The sequence below is a fragment of the Rhineura floridana genome, chromosome 20 (genome assembly GCF_030035675.1).
Source record: "Rhineura floridana isolate rRhiFlo1 chromosome 20, rRhiFlo1.hap2, whole genome shotgun sequence".
Lineage (NCBI taxonomy): Eukaryota > Metazoa > Chordata > Lepidosauria > Squamata > Rhineuridae > Rhineura > Rhineura floridana.
The window spans coordinates 21,823,358-21,846,593 of record NC_084499.1 but is presented as its reverse complement, the minus strand read 5'-3'; the positions used below and the strand labels follow the sequence as shown (position 1 = coordinate 21,846,593).

The 23,236-nt window shown below is 56.4% G+C and overlaps 1 protein-coding gene across 8 annotated transcripts in view; it reads left to right on the top strand.

Annotated features, from left to right (window-relative positions):
• The window catches only part of GPSM1 (G protein signaling modulator 1), an 84,360-nt gene extending 63,773 nt beyond the window's left edge, over positions 1–20,587 (top strand). For all 8 annotated transcript variants that reach the window (XM_061603662.1, XM_061603663.1, XM_061603659.1 and 5 more), the window contains exons 13-14: positions 17,035–17,243; positions 17,702–20,587. In XM_061603662.1, the coding sequence (XP_061459646.1) occupies positions 17,035–17,243; positions 17,702–17,929 (437 nt within the window). In that variant the 3' untranslated portion in view covers positions 17,930–20,587. The remainder of the gene's footprint in view (positions 1–17,034; positions 17,244–17,701) is intronic.
• Positions 20,588–23,236: the final 2,649 nt, after the last annotated feature.

Genomic DNA, 23,236 nt, shown 5'->3' with positions numbered 1-23,236 from the left:
AATGCCATGTCATGTACAAGTGTGGCTTCCTTTATGGAATCAATCCATCTCTTGTTTGGCCTTCCTCTTTTTCTACTCCCTTCTGTTTTTCCCAGCATTATTGTCTTTTCTAGTGAATCATGTGTCCAAAGTATGATAACCTCAGTTTCATCATTTTTGCTTCTAGTGATAGTTCTGGTTTAATTTGTCCTAACACCCAATTATTTGTCTTTTTTGCGGCCCATGGTATCTGCAAAGCTCTCCTCCAACACCACATTTCAAATGAGTTGATTTTTCTCTTGCCTGCTTTTTTCAACTTTCACATCCATACATAGAGATCGAGAACACCCTGGTCTGAATGATCCTGAGTTTAGTGTTCAGTGATACATCTTTGCATTTGAGGATCTTTTCTAGTTCTCTCATAGTTGCCCTCCCCAGTCCTAGCCACCTTCTGATTTCTTGACTATTGTCTCCCTTTTGGTTAATGACTGTGCCAAGGTATTGATAATTAATCCTTGACAAGTTCAAAGTCCTCATTGTCAACTTTAAAGTTACATAAATCTTCTGTTGTCATTACTCTGGTCTTCTTGGCGTTCAGCTGTAGTCCTGCTTTTGTGCTTTCCTCTTTTAACTTTCAACAGCATTTGTTTTAAATCATTACTGGTTTCTGCTACGAGTATGGTATTGTTTGCATATTTTAAATTTGCTATTTCTCCCTCCAGTTTTCACACCTCCTTCATCTTGGTCTAATCCCGCTTTCCATATGATATGTTCCGCGTTTAGATTAAACAAATAGGGTGATAAAATACACCTGTCTCACACCCTTTCCGATGGGGAACCAACAGAGAAGTTTTTCTCCCTCTCTTGTAACACTAGAACTCAAAACATCCAATGAAGCTGCATGTTGGAAGATTCAGGGCAGACAAAAGAAAGTAGTTCTTCATGCAGCACATAGCTGATCCATGGAATTTGCTCCCACAGGAGGCAGTGGTGGCCACCAATTTGGATGGCATTAGAAGAGGATTAGACGGATTCATGGAGGATGGGGCTGTCAGTGGCTGCTAGCCACGATGGCTGCGTTCTCCTTCCCATGTCACAAGCAGAAGGCCTCTGCATGCCAGTTGCTGGGAATGGCAGTGACGAGAGTGCGTAATGGGCATCTGGTTGGCCACTGTGAGAGCAGGATCCTGGACGAGATGGGCCCCTTGGGCCTGATCCAGCTGCTGCAGGCTCTTCCTTATCTCCCTACATTCTCTGCTGTTTTAAGTGGCTAGACGTTCTTGTGCCTTTTTCTTCAGCTGCAGTTTTTCCTGTAATCTTCTGTTGTTTTTTTCCTTTTTGCTATTTCTGTCAGCTTGGTACAGGAGATTGGGCTTATGGATGCACAGGGTGTTCATGTTGTTGTGCAAAACATGAGCACAGAAGGGACCTGCTGCCAGCTTGTCCCCAGGAACCGTCCTTGGCTTCTAGTGATGGACAGATATCTCCCAGCTGGAAGCACGGAGAGATGGGCGGCTGCAGTTGCTGCTGCTGCCTTTCCAGCATCAGATGGAAAACTAGCTTGCGGAGTTCACTGCCAAAGCGTGTCACAAAGGCCAGGACGTACCCAACACGTACCAGGCCCCAAATGCCCCCGAAAACCACGTCCCGCTACCCGTTCCGGACTCTAATACTCTTCAACGTAAAACAGCCTGGAACGGTGACATCCCGGCGAGCCAGGCCCACCAAATTCACCAGTCCCACACGACGGAATGCGGGGCACGCCGTAAGGCCCCAACCTCCCCCCAAATCCATGTCCCGCTTCCCGTTCAGGGCTCTAATACTCTTCAACATAAAACAGCCTGGAACGGTGACTTCCCGGCGAGCCAGGCCCACCACATTCACCAGTCCCACACGATGGAATGCGGGGCATGCCGTAAGGCCCCAACCGCCCCCAAAAACCACGTCCCGCTACCCATTCCGGGCTCTAATACTCTTCAACGTAAAACAGCCCAAAACAGTGACTTCCCGGTGAGCCAGGCCCACCAAATTCACCAGTCCCACACGACGGCAAAGGAGGCACGCCGTATGGTCCCAACCGCCCCCGAAAACCAAGTCCCGCTAAACGTTCCGGGCTCTAATACTCTTCAACATAAAACAGCCCGGAACGGCGACTTCCCGGTGAGCCACGCCCACCAAGCTCACCAGTCCCACATGACGGAATGCGGGGAACGCCGTAAGACCCCACAACTCCCGAAAACCACATCCCGCTACGCGTTCCGGGCTCTAATACTCTTCAACGTAAAACAGCCCGGAACGGCGACTTCCCGGCAAGCCAGGCCCACCAAATTCACCAGTCCAACACGACGGAAAGCGGGGCACGCCGTAAGGCCCCAACCGCCCCCGAAAACCACGTCCCGCTGCCCGTTCCGGGCTCTAATACTCTTCACCGTAAGACAGCCCGGAACGGCGACTTCCCGGCAAGCCGGGCCCACCAAATTCACCAGTCCCACAAGACTGCACTGGAGGCACGGAGTAAGGCCCCAACCGCCCCCAAAAACCACGTCCCGCTACGCATTCCGGGCTCTAATACTCTTCAACGTAAAACAGCCCGGAACGGTGACTTCCCGGTGAGCCAGGCCCACCAAATTCACCAGTCCCACACGACGGCAAGGGAGGCACGCCGTATGGCCCCAACCGCCCCCGAAAACCAAGTCCCGCTAAACGTTCCGGGCTCTAATACTCTTCAACGTAAAACAGCCCGGAACGGCGACTTCCCAGTGAGCCAGTCCCACCAAGCTCACCAGTCCCACACGACGGAATGCGGGGCACGCCGTAAGACCCCACCACTCCCGAAAACCACATCCTGCTACCCGTTCCAGGCTCTAATACTCTTCAACATAAAACAGCCCGGAACGGCGACTTCCCGGTGAGCCAGGCCCACTAAATTCACAAGTCCCACACAACGGAACGCGGGGCATGCCGTAAGGCCCCAACCGCCCCCGAAAACCACATCCCGCTACCCGTTCCGGGCTCTAATACTCTTCTACGTAAAACAGCCCGGAACGGCGACTTCCCTGTGAGCCAGGCCCACCAAATTCACGAGTCCCACACGATGAAAAGTGGGGCACGCTGTAAGGCCCCAACCGCCCCCCAAAACCACATCCCGCTACCCATTCCAGGCTCTAATACTCTTCAACGTAAAACAGCCGTGAATGGCGACTTCCCGGCGAGCCAGGCCCACCAAATTCACCAGACCCACAAGACGGAAGGCGGGGCACGCCGTAAGGCCCCAACCGACCCAGAAAACCACATCCCGCTACCCGTTCCGGGCTCTAATACTCTTCAATGTAAAACAGCCCGGAACGGCGAGTTCCCGGCGAGCCAGGCCCACCAAATTCACCAGTCCCACAAGACTGCACTGGAGGCACGAAGTAAGGCCCCAACCGCCCCCAAAAACCACGTCCCGCTACCCATTCCGGGCTCTAATACTCTTCAACGTAAAACAGCCCAGAACGGTGACTTCCCGGTGAGCCAGGCCCACCAAATTCATCAGTCCCACACGATGGCAAGGGAGGCATGCCGTATGGCCCCAAACACCCCCGAAAACCAAGTCCCGCTAAACGTTCCGGGCTCTAATACTCTTCAACGTAAAACAGCCCAGAACGGCGACTTCCCGGCGAACCAGGCCCACCAAATTCACCACTCCCACACGACGGAATGCGGGGCACGCCGTAAGGCCCCAACCTCCCCCAAAATCCACGTCCCGCTACCCGTTCCGGGCTCTAATACTCTTCAACAGATAACAGCCTGGAACGGCGACTTCCCGGCGAGCCAGGCCCACCACATTCACCAGTCCCACACGACGGAATGTGGGGCACGGAGTAAGGCCCGAACCGCCCCTGAGAACCACGTCCCACTACCCGTTCCGGGCTCTAATACTCTTCAACGTAAAACAGCCCGAAACGGTGACTTCCCGGCGAGCCAGGCCCACCAAATTCACCAGTCCCACACGATGGAACGCGAGGCACGCCGTAAGGCCCCACCGCCCCCGAAAACCACGTCCTGCTGCCCGTTCCAGGCTCTAATACTCTTCAACTTAAAACAGCATGGAACGGCGACTTCCCGGCGAGCCAGGCCCACCAAATTCACCAGTCCCACACGAGGGAACGCGGGGCACGCCGTAAGGCCCCAACCGCCCGCGAAAACCATGTCCCGCTAACCGTTCCGGGCTCTAACACTCTTCAACGTAAAACAGCCCAGAACGGCGACTTCCCGGCGAGCCAGGCCCACCAAATTCTCCAGTCCCACACGATGTAACGCAGGGCATGCCGTAAGGCCCCAACTGCCCCCGAAAACCACGTCCCGCTACCCATTCTGGGCTCTAATACTCTTCAACGTAAAACAGCCCGGAACAGTGACTTCCCAGCGAGCCAGACCCATCACATTCACCAGTCCCACACGATGGAATGTGGGGCACGCCGTAAGGCCCGAACCGCTCCCAAAAACCACATCCCACTACCCGTTCCAGGTGCTAATACTCTTCAACGTAAAACAGCCCGGAACGGCGACTTCCCGGCGAGCCAGGCCCACCAAATTCACCTGTCCCACAGGATGGAACGCGAGGCACGCCGTAAGGCCCCACTGCCCCCGAAAACCACATCCCGCTACCTGTTCCGGGCTCTAATATTCTTCAACGTAAAACAGCCCGGAACGGCGACTTCCCGGCGAGCCAGGCCCACCAAATTCACCAGTCCCACACGACGGCACGGGATGCACGGCGTAAGGCCCCAACCGCCCACGAAAACCACATCCCGCTACCCGTTCCGGGCTCTAATACTCTTCAACGTAAAACAGCCCAGAACGGCGACTTTCCAGCGAGCCAGTCCCACCAAATTCACCAGTCCCACGCGACGGAATGCGGGGCATACCGTAAGGCCGCAACCGCCCCCGAAAACCACGTCCTGCTACCCGTTCCGGGCTCTTATACTCTTTAACGTAAAACAGCCCGGAACGGCGACTTCCCGGTGAGCCAGGCCCACCAAATTCACCAGTCCCACACGATGGAACGTGAGGCACGCCGTAAGGCCCCACCGCCCCCGAAAACCACGTCCTGCTGCCCGTTCCAGGCTCTAATACTCTTCAACTTAAAACAGCATGGAACGGCGACTTCCTGGCGAGCCAGGCCCACCAAATTCACCAGACCCACACGACGGAACGTGAGGCACGCCGTAAGGCCCCACCGCCCCCGAAAACCACGTCCTGCTGCCCGTTCCAGGCTCTAATACTCTTCAACTTAAAACAGCATGGAACGGCGACTTCCCGGCGAGCCAGGCCCACCAAATTCACCAGTCCCACACGATGGAACGCGAGGCACGCCGTAATGCCCCAAACGCCCGCGAAAACCATGTCCCGCTAACCGTTCCGGGCTCTAACACTCTTCAACGTAAAACAGCCCAGAACGGCGACTTCCCGGCGAGCCAGGCCCACCAAATTCTCCAGTCCCACACGATGTAACGCAGGGCATGCCGTAAGGCCCCAACTGCCCCCGAAAACCACGTCCCGCTACCCATTCTGGGCTCTAATACTCTTCAACGTAAAACAGTCTAGAATGGTGACTTCCCGGTGAACCAGGCCCACCAAATTCACCAGTCCCACACGATGGAAGGCGAGGGACGCCATAAGGCCCCACCGCCCCCAAAAACCACGTCACGCTACCCGTTCCGGGCTCTAATACTCATCAACGTAAAACAGCCCGGAACAGCGACTTCCCAGCGAGCCAGGCCCACCAAATTCACCAGTCCCACACGACGGCACGGGATGCACGGCGTAAGGCCCCAACCGCCCACGAAAACCACGTCCCGCTACCCGTTCCGGGCTCTAATACTCTTCAACGTAAAACAGCCCAGAACGGCGACTTTCCGGCGAGCCAGTCCCACAAAATTCACCAGCCCCACACGACGGAATGCGGGGCATACCGTAAGGCCGCAACCGCCCCCGAAAACCACGTCCTGCTACCCGTTCCGGGCTCTTATAATCTTTAACGTAAAACAGCCCGGAACGGCGACTTCCCGGTGAGCCAGGCCCACCAAATTCACCAGTCCCACACGATGGAATGTGAGGCACGCCGTAAGGCCCCACCGCCCCCGAAAACCACGTCCTGCTGCCCGTTCCAGGCTCTAATACTCTTCAACTTAAAACAGCATGGAACGGCGACTTCCCGGCGAGCCAGGCCCACCAAATTCACCAGTCCCACACGACGGCACGGGATGCACGGCGTAAGGCCCCAACCGCCCACGAAAACCACGTCCCGCTACCCGTTCCAGGCTCTAATACTCTTCAACGTAAAACAGCCCAGAACGGCGACTTTCCGGCGAGCCAGTCCCACCAAATTCACCAGTCCCACACGACGGAATGCGGGGCATACCGTAAGGCCGCAACCGCCCCCGAAAACCACGTCCTGCTACCCGTTCCGGGCTCTTATACTCTTTAACGTAAAACAGCCCGGAACGGCGACTTCCCGGTGAGCCAGGCCCACCAAATTCACCAGTCCCACACGATGGAACGTGAGGCACGCCGTAAGGCCCCACCGTCCCCGAAAACCACGTCCTGCTGCCCGTTCCAGGCTCTAATACTCTTCAACTTAAAACAGCATGGAACGGCGACTTCCTGGCGAGCCAGGCCCACCAAATTCCCCAGACCCACACGACGGAACGTGAGGCACGCCGTAAGGCCCCACCGCCCCCGAAAACCACGTCCTGCTGCCCGTTCCAGGCTCTAACACTCTTCAACGTAAAACAGCCCAGAACGGCGACTTCCCGGCGAGCCAGGCCCACCAAATTCTCCAGTCCCACACGATGTAACGCAGGGCATGCCGTAAGGCCCCAACTGCCCCCGAAAACCACGTCCCGCTACCCATTCTGGGCTCTAATACTCTTCAACGTAAAACAGCCCAGAACGGCGACTTTCCGGCGAGCCAGTCCCACAAAATTCACCAGTCCCACACGACGGAATGCGGGGCATACCGTAAGGCCCCAACCGCCCCCGAAAACCACGTCCTGCTACCCGTTCCGGGCTCTTATACTCTTTAACGTAAAACAGCCCGGAACGGCGACTTCCCGGTGAGCCAGGCCCACCAAACTCACCAGTCCCACACGATGGAACGTGAGGCACGCCGTAAGGCCCCACCGCCCCCGAAAACCACGTCCTGCTGCCCGTTCCAGGCTCTAATACTCTTCAACTTAAAACAGCATGGAACGGCGACTTCCCGGCGAGCCAGGCCCACCAAATTCACCAGACCCACACGACGGAACGTGAGGCACGCCGTAAGGGCCCACCGCCCCCGAAAACCACGTCCTGCTGCCTGTTCCAGGCTCTAATACTCTTCAACTTAAAACAGCATGGAACGGCGACTTCCCGGCGAGCCAGGCCCACCAAATTCACAAGTCCCACACGATGGAATGCGGCACACGCCGTAAGGCCCCAACCGCCCCCAAAAACCACATCCCGCTACCCGTTCCGGGCTCTAATACTCTTCAACAGATAACAGCCTGGAACGGCGACTTCCCGGCGAGCCAGACCCATCACATTCACCAGTCCCACACGATGGAATGTGGGGCACGCCGTAAGGCCCGAACCGCTCCGAAAAACCACATCCCACTACCCGTTCCAGGTGCTAATACTCTTCAACGTAAAACAGCCCGGAACGGCGACTTCCCGGCGAGCCAGGCCCACCAAATTCACCTGTCCCACAGGATGGAACGCGAGGCACGCCGTAAGGCCCCACTGCCCCCGAAAACCACATCCCGCTACCTGTTCCGGGCTCTAATATTCTTCAACGTAAAACAGCCCGGAACGGCGACTTCCCGGCGAGCCAGGCCCACCAAATTCACCAGTCCCACACGACGGCACGGGATGCACGGCGTAAGGCCCCAACCGCCCACGAAAACCACATCCCGCTACCCGTTCCGGGCTCTAATACTCTTCAACGTAAAACAGCCCAGAACGGCGACTTTCCAGCGAGCCAGACCCACCAAATTCACCAGTCCCACGCGACGGAATGCGGGGCATACCGTAAGGCCGCAACCGCCCCCGAAAACCACGTCCTGCTACCCGTTCCGGGCTCTTATACTCTTTAACGTAAAACAGCCCGGAACGGCGACTTCCCGGTGAGCCAGGCCCACCAAATTCACCAGTCCCACACGATGGAACGTGAGGCACGCCGTAAGGCCCCACCGCCCCCGAAAACCATGTCCCGCTGCCCGTTCCAGGCTCTAATACTCTTCAACGTAAAACAGCCCAGAACGGCGACTTCCCGGCGAGCCAGGCCCACCAAATTCTCCAGTCCCACACGATGTAACGCAGGGCATGCCGTAAGGCCCCAACTGCCCCCGAAAACCACGTCCCGCTACCCATTCTGGGCTCTAATACTCTTCAACGTAAAACAGTCTAGAATGGTGACTTCCCGGTGAACCAGGCCCACCAAATTCACCAGTCCCACACGATGGAAGGCGAGGGACGCCATAAGGCCCCACCGCCCCCAAAAACCACGTCACGCTACCCGTTCCGGGCTCTAATACTCATCAACGTAAAACAGCCCGGAACAGCGACTTCCCAGCGAGCCAGGCCCACCAAATTCACCAGTCCCACACGACGGCACGGGATGCACGGCGTAAGGCCCCAACCGCCCACGAAAACCACGTCCCGCTACCCGTTCCGGGCTCTAATACTCTTCAACGTAAAACAGCCCAGAACGGCGACTTTCCGGCGAGCCAGTCCCACAAAATTCACCAGCCCCACACGACGGAATGCGGGGCATACCGTAAGGCCGCAACCGCCCCCGAAAACCACGTCCTGCTACCCGTTCCGGGCTCTTATACTCTTTAACGTAAAACAGCCCGGAACGGCGACTTCCCGGTGAGCCAGGCCCACCAAACTCACCAGTCCCACACGATGGAACGTGAGGCACGCCGTAAGGCCCCACCGCCCCCGAAAACCACGTCCTGCTGCCCGTTCCAGGCTCTAATACTCTTCAACTTAAAACAGCATGGAACGGCGACTTCCCGGCGAGCCAGGCCCACCAAATTCACCAGACCCACACGACAGAACGTGAGGCACGCCGTAAGGCCCCACCGCCCCCGAAAACCACGTCCTGCTGCCCGTTCCAGGCTCTAATACTCTTCAACTTAAAACAGCATGGAACGGCGACTTCCCGGCGAGCCAGGCCCACCAAATTCACAAGTCCCACACGATGGAATGCGGCACACGCCGTAAGGCCCCAACCGCCCCCAAAAAGCACATCCCGCTACCCGTTCCGGGCTCTAATACTCTTCAACAGATAACAGCCTGGAACGGCGACTTCCCGGCGAGCCAGACCCACCACATTCACCAGTCCCACATGATGGAATGTGGGGCACGCCGTAAGGCCCGAACCGCTCCCAAAAACCACATCCCACTACCCGTTCCAGGCTCTAATACTCTTCAACGTAAAACAGCCCGGAACGGCGACTTCCCGGCGAGCCAGGCCCACCAAATTCACCAGTCCCACACGATGGAACGCGAGGCACGCCGTAAGGCCCCACTGCCCCCGAAAACCATGTCACGCTAACCGTTCCGGGCTCTAACACTCTTCAACGTAAAACAGCCCAGAACGGCGACTTCCTGGCGAGGCAGGCCCACCAAATTCACCAGTCCCACACGACGGAACACGGGGCACGCCGTAAGGCCCCAACCGCCCACGAAAACCATGTCACGCTACCCATTCTGGGCTCTAATACTCTTCAACGTAAAACAGTCTAGAATGGTGACTTCCCGGTGAACCAGGCCCACCAAATTCACCAGTCCCACACGATGGAAGGCGAGGGACGCCATAAGGCCCCACCGCCCCCAAAAACCATGTCCCGCTAACCGTTCCGGGCTCTAACACTCTTCAACGTAAAACAGCCCAGAACGGCGACTTCCTGGCGAGGCAGGCCCACCAAATTCTCCAGTCCCACACGATGTAACGCGGAGCATGCCGTAAGGCCCCAACTGCCCCCGAAAACCACGTCCCGCTACCCATTCTGGGCTCTAATACTCTTCAACGTAAAACAGTCTAGAATGGTGACTTCCCGGCGAGCCAGGCCCACCAAATTCACCAGTCCCACACGATGGAAGGCGAGGCCCGCCGTAAGGCCCCACCACCCCCGAAAACCACGTCACGCTACCCGTTCCGGGCTCTAATACTCATCAACGTAAAACAGCCCGGAACTGCGACTTCCCAGCGAGCCAGGCCCACCAAATTCACCAGTCCCACACGATGGAACGCGGCGCACGCCGTAAGGCCCCAACCGCCCCCGAAAACCACATCCCTCTACCCGTTCCGGGCTCTAATATTCTTCAACGTAAAACAGCCGTGAATAGCGACTGCCCGGCGAGCCTTGCCCACCAAATTCACCAGACCCACACGACGGAATGCGGGGCATACCGTAAGGCCGCAACCGCCCCCGAAAAGCACGTCCTGCTACCCGTTCCGGGCTCTTATACTCTTTAACGTAAAACAGCCCGGAACGGCGACTTCCCGGTGAGCCAGGCCCACCAAATTCACCAGTCCCACACGATGGAACGTGAGGCACGCCGTAAGGCCCCAACGCCCCCGAAAACCACGTCCTGCTGCCCGTTCCAGGCTCTAATACTCTTCCACTTAAAACAGCATGGAACGGCAACTTCCCGGCGAGCCAGGCCCACCAAATTCACCAGACCCACACGATGGAACGTGAGGCACGCCGTAAGGCCCCACCGCCCCCGAAAACCACGTCCCGCTGCCCGTTCCAGGCTCTAATACTCTTCAACTTAAAACAGCATGGAACGGCGACTTCCCGGCGAGCCAGGCCCACCAAATTCACAAGTCCCAAACGATGGAATGCGGCACACGCCGTAAGGCCCCAACCGCCCCCGAAAACCACATCCCGCTACCCGTTCCGGGCTCTAATACTCTTCAACAGATAACAGCCTGGAACGGCGACTTCCCGGCGAGCCAGACCCACCACATTCACCAGTCCCACACGATGGAATGTGGGGCACGCCGTAAGGCCCAAACCGCTCCCAAAAACCACATCCCACTACCCGTTCCAGGCTCTAATACTCTTCAACGTAAAACAGCCCGGAACGGCGACTTCCCGGCGAGCCAGGCCCACCAAATTCACCAGTCCCACACGATGGAACGCGAGGCACGCCGTAAGGCCCCACTGCCCCTGAAAACCACATCCCGCTACCCGTTCTGGGCTCTAATATTCTTCAACGTAAAACAGCCCGGAACGGCGACTTCCCGGCGAGCCAGGCCCACCAAATTCACCAGTCCCACACGACGGCACGGGATGCACGGCATAAGGCCCCAACCGCCTACGAAAACCACGTCCCGCTACCCGTTCTGGGCTCTAATACTCTTCAACGTAAAACAGCCAAGAACGGCGACTTTCCGGCGAGCCAGTCCCACCAAATTTACCAGTCCCACACGATGGAATGCGGGGCATACCGTAAGGCCGCAACCGCCCCCGAAAACCACGTCCTGCTACCCGTTCCGGGCTCTTATACTCTTTAATGTAAAACAGCCCGGAACGGCGACTTCCCGGTGAGCCAGGCCCACCAAATTCACCAGTCCCACACGATGGAACGTGAGGCACGCCGTAAGGCCCCACCGCCCCCGAAAACCACGTCCTGCTGCCCGTTCCAGGCTCTAATACTCTTCAACTTAAAACAGCATGGAACTGCGACTTCCCGGCGAGCCAGGCCCACCAAATTCACCAGACCCACACGACGGAACGTGAGGCACGCCGTAAGGCCCCACCGCCCCCGAAAACCACGTCCTGCTGCCCGTTCCAGGCTCTAATACTCTTCAACTTAAAACAGCATGGAACGGCGACTTCCCGGCGAGCCAGGCCCACCAAATTCACCAGACCCACACGACGGAACGTGAGGCACGCCGTAAGGCCCCACCGCCCCCGAAAACCACATCCTGCTGCCCGTTCCTGGCTCTAATACTCTTCAACTTAAAACAGCATGGAACGGCGACTTCCCGGCGAGCCAGGCCCACCAAATTCACCAGTCCCACACGACGGAACGCGGGGCACACCGTAAGGCCCCAACCGCCCGCGAAAACCATGTCCCGCTAACCGTTCCGGGCTCTAACACTCTTCAACGTAAAACAGCCCAGAACGGCGACTTCCCGGCGAGCCAGGCCCACCAAATTCTCCAGTCCCACACGATGTAACGCAGGGCATGCCGTAAGGCCCCAACTGCCCCCGAAAACCACGTCCCGCTACCCATTCTGGGCTCTAATACTCTTCAACGTAAAACAGTCTAGAATGGTGACTTCCCGGTGAACCAGGCCCACCAAATTCACCAGTCCCACACGATGGAAGGCGAGGGACGCCATAAGGCCCCACCGCCCCCAAAAACCACGTCACGCTACCCGTTCCGGGCTCTAATACTCATCAACGTAAAACAGCCCGGAACAGCGACTTCCCGGCGAGCCAGGCCCACCAAATTCACCAGTCCCACACAATGGAACGCGGGGCACACCGTAAGGCCCCAACCGCCCCCAAAAACCACATCCCGCTACCCGTTCCGGGCTCTAATACTCTTCAACATAAAACAGCCGTGAATAGCGACTTCCCGGCGAGCCAGGCCCACCAAATTCACCAGACCCACAAGACGGAAGGCGGGGCACGACGTAAGGCCCCAACCGCCCCCAAAAACAACGTCCCGCTGCCCGTTCCGGGCTCTAATACTCTTCACCGTAAAACAGCCCGGAACGGCGACTTCCCGGCAAGCCAGGCCCACCAAATTCACCAGTCCCACACGACGGCATGGGAGGCATGGCATAAGGCCCTAACCGCCCCTGAAAACCACATCCCACTACCCGTTCCAGCCTCTAATACTCTTCAGCGTGAAACTGTCCGGAATGGCGACCTCCCGGTGAGCCAGGCCCATCAAATTCACCAGTCCCACACGATGGAACGCGAGGCACGCCGTAAGGCCCCACCGCCCCCGAAAACCACGTCCCGCTACCCGTTCCGGGCTCTAATACTCTTCAACGTAAAACAGCCCGGAACGGCAACTTCCCGGTGAGCCAGGCCTACCAAATTCACCAATCCCACACGACGACATGGGAGGCACGGCGTAAGGCCCTAACCGCCCCGGAAAACCACATCCCGCTACCCCTTCCGGGCTCTAATACTCTTCAACGTAGAACAGCCCGGAATGGTGACTTCCCGGCGAGCCAGGCCCACCAAATTCACCAATCTCACACGACGGAATGCGGGGCACGCCGTAAGACCCCACCACTCCCGAAAACCAGATCCCGCTACCCGTTCCAGGCTCTAATAGTCTTCAACGTAAAACAGCCCGGAACGGCGACTTCCCGGTGAGCCAGGCCAACATATTGACCAGTCCCACACGATGGAATGCGGGGCACGCCGTACGGCCCCAATTGCTCCTAAAAACCATGTCCCGCTACCCGTTCCGGGCTCTAATACTCTTCACCGTAAAACAGCCCAGAACGGCAACTTTCCGGCGAGCCAGTCCCACCAAATTCACCAGTCCCACACGACGGAATGCGGGGCATACTGTAAGGCCGCAACCGCCCCCGAAAACCACGTCCTGCTACCCGTTCCGGGCTCTTATACTCTTTAACGTAAAACAGCCCGGAACGGCGACTTCCCGGTGAGCCAGGCCCACCAAATTCACCAGTCCCACACAATGGAACGTGAGGCACGATGTAAGGCCCCACCGCCCCCGAAAACTACGTCCTGCTGCCCGTTCCAGGGTCTAATACTCTTCAACGTAAAACAGCATGGAACGGCGACTTCCCGGTGAGCCAGGCCCACCAAATTCACCAGTCCCACACGACGGAACACGGGGCACGCCGTAAGGCCCCAACCGCCCACGAAAACCATGTCACGCTAACCGTTCCGGGCTCTAACACTCTTCAACGTAAAACAGCCCAGAACGGCGACTTCCTGGCGAGCCAGGCCCACCAAATTCTCCAGTCCCACACGATGTAACGCGGAGCATGCCGTAAGGCCCCAACTGCCCCCGAAAACCACGTCCCGCTACCCATTCTGGGCTCTAATACTCATCAACGTAAAACAGCCCGGAACAGCGACTTCCCAGCGAGCCAGGCCCACCAAATTCACCAGTCCCACACGACGGCATGGGAGGCACGGCGTAAGGCCCTAACCGCCCCTGAAAACCACATCCCGCTACCCGTTCCGGGCTCTAATACTCTTCAACGTGAAACTGTCCGGAATGGCGACTTCCCGGTGAGCCAGGCCCACCAAATTCACCAGTCCCACACGATGGAACACGAGGCATGCCGTAAGGCCCCACTGCCCCCGAAAACCACGTCCCGCTACCCGTTCCAGGCTATAATACTCTTCAACGTAAAACAGCCCAGAACGGCGACTTCCCAGTGAGCCAGGCCCACCAAATTCACCAGTCCCACACGATGTAACGCGGGGCATGCCGTAAGGCCCCAACCTACCCCAAAAACCACGTCCCGCTACCCATTCTGGGCTCTAATACTCTTCAACATAAAACAGCCCGGAACAGCGACTTCCTGGTGAGCCAGGCCACCATATTGACCAGTCCCACACGACGGAACACGGGGCACGCCGTAAGGCCCCAACCGCCCACGAAAACCATGTCACGCTAACCGTTCCGGGCTCTAACACTCTTCAACGTAAAACAGCCCGGAACGGTGACTTCCCGGTGAGCCAGGCCCACCAAATTCACCAGTCGCACACGACGGAATGCGGGGCACGCCGTATGGCCCCAACCGCCCCCAAAAACCACATCCCGCTACCCGTTCCGGGCTCTAATACTCGTCAACGTAAAACAACCCAGAACGGTGACTTCCCAGCGAGCCAGTCCCACCAAATTCACCAGTCCCACACGACGGAACGCGGGGCATGCCGTAAGGCCCCAACCGCCCCTGAAAACCACATCCCGCTACCCGTTCCGGGCTCTAATACTCTTCACCGTAAAACAGCCCGGAACGGCGACTTCCCGGCGAGCCAGGCCCACCGAATTCACCAGTCCCACACGATGGAACGCAAGGTACGCCGTAAGGCCCCACCGCCCCCGAAAACCACGTCCCGCTACCCGTTCTGGGCTCTAATACTCTTCAACGTAAAACAGCCCAAAACGCGACTTCCCGGCGAGCCAGGCCCACCAAATTCACCAGTCCCACACAACGGCACGGGAGGCACGGCATAAGGCCCAACCGCCCACGAAAATTAAGTCCCGCTACCCGTTCCGGGCTCTAATACTCTTCAACGTAAAACAGCCCAGAACAGCGAGTTTCCGGCAAGCCAGTCCCACCAAATTCACCAGTCCCACACAACAGAATGTGGAGCACGCCGTAAGGCCCCAACTGCCCCCGAAAACCACGTCCCGCTTCCCGTTCCGGGCTCTAATACTCTTCAACGTAAAACAGCCCGGAACGGCGACTTCCCAGCGAGCCAGGCCCACCAAACTCACCAGTCCCACCAAACTCACCAGTCCCACACGACGGAACACGGGGCACGCCATAAGGCCCCAACTGCTCCCGAAAACCACATCCCGCTACCCGTTCCGTGCTCTAATACTCTTCAATGTAAAACAGCCCAGAACGGTGACTTCCCGGCGAGCCAGTCCCACCAAATTCACCAGTCCCACACGACGGAACGCGGGGCACGCCGTAAGGCCCCAACTGCCCCTGAAAACCACGTCCCGCTTCCCGTTCCGGGCTCTAATACTCTTCAACGTAAAACAGCCCAGAACGGTGACTTCCCGGCGAGCCAGTCCCACCAAATTCACCAGTCCCACACGACGGAACGCGGGGCACGCCGTAAGGCCCCAACTGCCCCCGAAAACCACGTCCCGCTTCCCGTTCCGGGCTCTAATACTCTTCAACGTAAAACAGCCCAGAACGGCGACTTCCCAGCGAGCCAGGCCCACCAAATTCACCAGTCCCACACGACGGAATGCGGGGCACGCCGTAAGCCCCCAACCTCCCCCAAAATCCACATCCCGCTACCCGTTCCGGACTCCAATACCCTTCAACATAAAACAGCCTGGAACGGCGATTTCCCGGCGAGCCAGGCCGACCACATTCACCAGTCCCACAAGACTGCATGGGAGCAAAGAGTACCACTTATTTTTCTGAAGGATTTGGATCAGTCTCTTTCGCCTCCTCCGCAAGACCCATGCCCCGCAAAAGCATAGGTCTCTTTTTTCCAGGGGCGACTTAGCAGACCCTTCTAGAGAGCCTGTCACCAGCAAGGCACTGGGGCAAGTGGCAGCCTCCCCAGTTCTTTGCTTCCAGCACCCCGTTCTCAGAGGTGGGCCATGAATGAGCATTAACTATTGTGGCTAATACAGACCCAGCCTGTAGAGATTGATCTAACCTTTAAGTAAAAAAAAAAAGCACACATCTAACCCAGCAAGCAGACATCACCAGATCTTACAGCAGTCAATTCTGCAAGGTAATTGCGCGTTTTAAAGTTGCTGGGCCATGGGCGTTGCTGGGGGCCTCAGAAGACCCAGGACACAGGCCAGTGATGCAAATGTAGGCTGGCTTTCAGAGGGGAAGATCTGACTTTACTCTGCTGGGCTCAGTGCGCTGTATATGGATTTGGCCCTCCACTCAAACTCTGTTGGCAAGACCTGCTATGTTTGGACATATTACAGCTAAAACAGGTCCTGCTGAACACTACCTCTTTCTGTCTCTCTCTCTCAACACACACTCACTCACCAAGGGCAATGCAGAGTTCTCTGTGCATCTTTGGCTTTAAGCGCCCTCATTCTGGGCAAATTAATGTGGTCAATGGTTGGGGTCTCGTAAGTGCTCTGCTTTCCAATATGCCCAGTCACCCTGTAGGCAACGTTTTAAAAAAACTTCACAAGGGTGGGGGAAGGGAGGCAGGCAATCTGGACCTGAGCCGAAAAGGCCTGGGTCTCTGGATCCCTCCCCCACCCCTGACATCTCATCTCCCCTCCCCGGGGTTGGCATGATCATAACTGCTTTTGCCTCTTCCTGTCCCCTCCCCGTGGCAGCCCAGTCCTCGTCAATGGCCTCCCCGCAGACCGAGGAGCTCTTCGACCTTATTGCCAGTTCCCAGAGCCGGCGGCTCGATGACCAGCGGGCCAGCGTGGGGAATCTGCCTGGCCTCCGCATCACGCACAACAACTTGAGCCACCTTCACATGGAGGGTGACATGCAGGAGCCAGGCGACGAGTTCTTCAACATGCTCATGAAATGCCAGGTACGTTCAGGATGCTCGGCGCTTTCCCAGTCCCGGTGTGAACCTCTTGGGATACCCCAAGCACCATCTCCGGTGAAATGCTTGGGACTTCCTGGGAGGTGCTGCAGGTTTTGGGGGGGTTTCTGGGACCCATCTTTTGCTCCATTCCTTTATATTTTAATGTGAAGCCCTGGGGATGCTTCTCCCTGTGCTGGTGGGACATTCAGAGGGCTCAAATCATAGAAGAGTAGAGTTGGAAGAGGACGTTAAGGCCATTGAGTCCCGCCCCCTGCTCAGTGCAGGGATCCAGCTATCCAAGGCATTTGGGAACAAGCTCCTTAGGGGCTGTCCAGCCGCTGCACCACATGGTGCAAACGCGTTCCCCTCGGCAGTCTTGCCTGAAAGTGGACACCTTTCCTGGGGGCCTCCTCCTTGGGGAGCAGCATCAACGGCATCTGTTGACTTTTGCCCCTCTCTAGTCATCCCGCATTGACGAGCAGCGGTGCGCCCCCCCCGACTCAGTCCCCCACGGCCCCACCGTGCCAGACGAGGACTTCTTCAGCCTCATCCAACGGGTCCAGGCCAAGCGCATGAATGAGCAGAGGGTGGACCTGGCCTCAGCCGAGGAAGAAGAGGAGGAGGAGAAGGAGGAGGCGGCGGCTGAGGAGCCACAGCCAGAGGCCCAGCAGAGGCCCAGCTTCAGCTAAGGGGCCGTGCAGGGTCCTGGGGGGAGAGGGTGGGGCTTGGAGCGCCTCCCGGCTGCCAGCGCTCCCCAGACTGGCCTCCCATCTGCACCCCTTTGCCCTGATGGAAAAGGGAGGGAAGGGGGCGGCAGAGGGGACAATGGGCCGGGGTGGGCTCTGTTGCGGAGGTGGCTCCTCTGACCGACAGGACAAAGCCTTTGCGGGTTAGTTGAGCCAGCAATGAACTTCAGCCAACCAGGTTCGAGAGGAGCAATGCTAAGGGCGGCAATGTTGCAAGGGAGGCCCATCCATTGGAGGTGGCCATTACTTTTGATACTGGGGGCGGGGGGAGGAGGAGGATGTCTGGAGCATCAGTCTGTCGAGGGCCGAAAAGCTAAAAGTAGTGCCTCCACCATCAAGGGCAGTCTACCTCTGGCAGGTATTGGAGGCAAACAGGGCAGAGAGCGCCCAGAGGCACTGGGAGCAAAACGCTGGGTTAAGGTGGACCCACCTGGGCCTCAGGCAGGCAAGCAAAGGACCTGCACCCCCAAAACTAGAAGAGACGTTTTTGGTTGCAGGCGTGGGAAGGACCCAAGGCGGCGGCTGCTGCTGCTGCTACTGCTGCTCTCACTCAGACCAGTCTGTGCCTCTACCCCTCCCCCCCAAGCCTTTGCTAATCTGGTGCCCTCCAGATGCTGCTGGGCTGGAGTGCAGCTCCCATCAGCCCTAGGGGTGTTCTGCAGCTGTGCAAGTTGGGCTGGTGGGAGTCCAGAACAGCTGGAGGGTCTCCCTGTTGGTAAAGGCTCCTCTGCCCCTTTGAATCTATGTCTGTGCCAAGCTAACGCCCAGTTTTGCATTCTGAATCAAAGACAATAATCAGCAAATGTATATGCAGATAACCCCATTTTGCATAACAAAGCTCAGTGGGCTTGCTTTATTCTCAAGTGCAGTCTGGTGGCTGTGGGGAGGGGGGAGGGGCATCAAGGACAGTCGCTACTGGCCCAGGGAGACCTTAGCAGTTATTAATGAGGGCTAGAAGCTTGCAACGCTTTCCTCAGGCAGCAAGTTGCACATGACATTCCTCTATTTACTTGCTAGTTAAGGGATTTTTTTCCATTAAAATGTTCATGTAAGCAGCCAATGATCTCTCTTAATCATTTGCACTGTAGTAGGCGGTGTCGGTCTTTTGGCACAGAGGAAAGAAAACTCTTTTTAAGGTGCCATAAGGCTCTTTCTTGTTTTTAATCATGGTGTTGGTATTTTTGGAGGTGTTTCCTCGTAGCCCACCTACTGGCTTCCCATTTGGAAGGCCTCTGGCCTGGCAAGGACTTAATCAAGGAGCAGCTGCGACAGCAAGTTCCTGTGCCGTTGGGGAATTCTGAAGCCAGCAGTGTCCACGTTTCTAAGGCTCCGGTGGAATTCCTGCCTGCCTCTAGTTTTGGGAGGAACAGGAACTCTGTCCTAGGTGGAAACGGGCCGTGCTGGTGACACTTCACATCCTCCTGTGGCTTCCCAAGTATCTTATCTATGCAGCTGGAGCGTTGTCAAAAGAAACACCAGACTTTCCTCAACAGGGTCAGACCCCACTGGAGAGGAGGAGCCCCTTTTAGCTAAGAGCCCTGCGCTGAGGCAGGCTGGATAAGGATGCTGTCCTCTCGGCAGTGGGGCTGCGTCTGAGGCAGCCTCCGAACGACCACCGCAGGAGCAGGGACCCGATGCCGGTGGAGGAAGAGGAAGGGGCCTCCCTCCTTGTGCCTCACCTCACCTCCTCCTGCCACCGTTGCCATCCCACACCAGGGGCTGAGGGGGAAGAAGGGGGGGTCCTACAGTTGTGTAAAAAGGAAAAAAGTGCGATGTTAGTTTTCCCTTGGTCCTGAAGAACGGCCAGCTGTCTGCTTGCTTCTGTCATAACATGGGATATGGGACCTGTGGGGTATGCGCAAAGTAGTGCTAAGTCACCATGGTCCTGTCTACACCAAGGAGCTCCACTTTTACAACCGGACTCCCCCGTCTCCTCTGTTCTTCTCCCCCAAATCTGTATCCCTACCCTCCAGAGCAGATTTTGGGAGTCCCATTGCAAAAGCGGAAGCCCTTGCACTGACTGGACGTGTTAGCTGGATGCTACCCTCCACACAGGCCTCTGGATGCTGTCGGATGGCAGGGATGACGGGAGCTGCAGTCCAGCCCCATCTGGATGGGCACAGCTGTCCCCTAGTCCTGCCCTACCGCAAGCAGCTGCTCTTCCACTCCTCTTGCGCACGCTTGGCTGTCCTCTGCTGTTTATGGACTGCTGCTGACCTCTTTTTAAGTCGGTACAATAGCAAGGAGGTGCCATCCTCTGTAGATCCACCTTTCCAAGCAGAAGGCCCATCTGGAGAACATCGGCCTGTCTCTTAGTGTGACAAGCAAGCTTGGACCTGGTACAGTGAAGGGAAGAGCCACCCCTGTCCCAGCCAGCAGTGAACTAAATGGACTGGAATCAGCAGCCTGCTTGGAGGAAGAGCTCTGCCCATGTACTTGAATGTACTAGCTAATTTATTTTTTTTAAAAGACAAGTGTTTAATGATGTGATTTGGTTGGGGGGGCTCTGTCTACATGGTACTTTCCCTCTAAAAATCAAAGAGCTGCCAAATGTTCATACATAGATATCAGGAGAGGTGGGGTGTTTATTAAACATTTTGTGATCCAAGAAGATTTTTGGAGTTTTATTTCAACAGCCTTCTGGATCTGGCTGGCTCTTGTCCACCTCTGAAAGAAAAACTGAAGCTGTAGGGAAAAGTCTGATTTGGCCCATGCTGCATTTGGGGATGGGGAGCTCTCCAGGTGCATGTCCAATCCCCAGGGGGAAGTCAATCATTCCTTCTGGTAGATGATCCTAAAACCAAACTGGCTCTTGGGACTTCTGGCTGCCCTGGATGAACTGATTTCTCATTGCACCCTATGCTGAGCAGCAGAATGGGCATGCTCAATGGTAAGAGCTCCTTGAAGTATTATTTCGTCCTTTTAAAATATCTGTCACTCCATTACATATAAAATTATGCTGCAGAAATATAGTACTGCAGAGGGCTTGGCCCTTTTATATGCACTGCTAGAACGCAGGACTGAGAGTTCAAGCCTGTTTGGTGCCTGCAGGGAATGTGCTGGTGCAATTGGACACGTGTGTGGCCCTGTGACGGGTGGGGAGGGGGAGAGATTCTGATCCACCATGTCAGAAAAGTTTGCACCCCCTTGGGTACAGTTTTGCATATAATTAGTTGGGGTGATGGTTTTTGAACAGACGTTGCACAAACAACTGAGGTGTAAGTGGGCACCCTGTGCAAGAGGCAGTCCACTGCAGGGCAAAAGCTTGATTGTGTCAAATTCCATCCATGAATCCATTCAAAACAGATGCCTCCACCAGCCTTGTTTTATTTTCAGCTACGCTACCACCCCCTGCTGGGGAAATGAGGCATCACACAGAAGGGTGCAAGAATCTGAGCACCCTTTCTGAGACCACCAGGCCTAAACAATTCATCAAGTGGAGCCACCTTTGGCAACCTGGGGCCTGCCAGACATTTTGGACAGTAACTCCTCCCATATAATGCTGGGGCTGATGGCAGCTGTAGTCCAAAACTGGAGGGCAGTAAGGTAGCCAAGACAGCAGGAGAGTGGAAAGTTGATGAATCTCCAGGGCAAACTGGCATGCAACACGAACAATTTTGAGTTCAGCAACCTCTAGCTGTCCAGCGAAGGTGGTGGAGCAAGGGCTGAAAGTGCCCACAACATTTCTGGCTCATTTTGGATATAACGTGAACTATGTCAGGTGTGTGGAACCTTTGGCCCTCCAGATTAGACTCAACTTCAACTCCCATCATCCCTGCCTGCTGGCCATGCTTGCTGGGGTTGGTGGGAGTTGCAGTTCAGCCACATCTGGAAGACCAAAGGTTTCCCATGCCTGGGCTACACGATTGTACAAAATCGCCTTCCATGTCAACAGCTCTTGCCTTTGTGCTGGGGTGCTTTCCATTGCGTCTTTTTTTACTAGTTACATGCACAGAGGGAATCGGCTCGGCAGAGCATATCAGCAAGATTTCCACACAGCAGCTCCCCCTAAAAGGTGGTGGGTGAGGATGCCTTTGAGGTGTTAAAGAAACCCCCGCTAAACTCTTGCACCTTGAAAGAGATGCTGTGTAGTCATCATGCAGACATCCTGCACAGAATCGGTTTTTAGTACTCCCTTGGCTGGGGTAAGGCCTGGGTCAGGTGGTGCAACTACTTCTCTCCCAGACGAACTCTCCTTCAGGAGCACTTGGCTGTATATCCTGAAGAAGGTTTTCTATCCAGAGCAGACACTATTTCAGAGGGAAGAAATGCAGAAGCCAGGAGAGGAAGAAAACTACGTAAGTAGGGAAAGAAGGAAACATGAAGGTGCTTCTGAGAACCGGGCACTTCCTGGCTACATCATGCACTCAGAGCCAAACCTGGCTGCCAGCATCCCTTCCTCCCACTTGGGCCAGCTGTGCCCATCCAACCTTTATCCACCAGAATGGGAATAATGGACATGCTGGCTCAGCACACCAGCAGCCTGTAAGCTTCAGCCTGAGACCCAACCCACTTCAGCTATCCAGGACCCTTGGATGCGAGAGGAGATCAGCTGCAGCCTTGCAGGGTGGGCAGAGCATATCGTACACACCATACAACGAAAGTGCATGACTTCCCCCAAGGAATTCCGGGAACTGTAGTTTATACCGCACAGAACAATTCCCAGCACCTTAATAAACTACAGTCCCCAGGATACCGGGGAGGGGGGGATCATGTGCTTGCTTTAAATGTGTGGTGTGTATGCAGCCAGGACCACTGTTTAGCTCTAAATGCAGAAAAAGAAGGAATTACCGTAGGGCTTGGCCATTAAGGACCCAGAGCAGAGAGCCTCCACACAAGCCAGGATCTAAACCAGGGAAGGGGATCCTGTGGGGCCCCCTGCAGGACTCCCACAAGCCCCAGCCAGGATGGCCAATGGCCAGGGATGATGATGGCAGCTAAAGTCCAGCAACACCTAGAAGGTGTTTCCCAAACCTGACCTAAATTCTCCAGGCCACCCACTGAAGATAACAAGCTCATTGCTGAATAGCTTTTAGTGGGAGGCTTTCCGAATCCCCCCCCCCAAATTTGTATCCCATGGCTGAGCAGGCTGCCTGCCCCAAGCTGGTCCCACCAGCCATGCGGATGGGCAGCTGCCTTGGGCGCCCCTGAGCGGTAATGACTCTACATCCTATACCTCGCCCACGCTCTACCCTCCCCACCCAATCCACCCTCAAAGGAGTAGAAATGAAACAGCATAGGCAGCCAGTG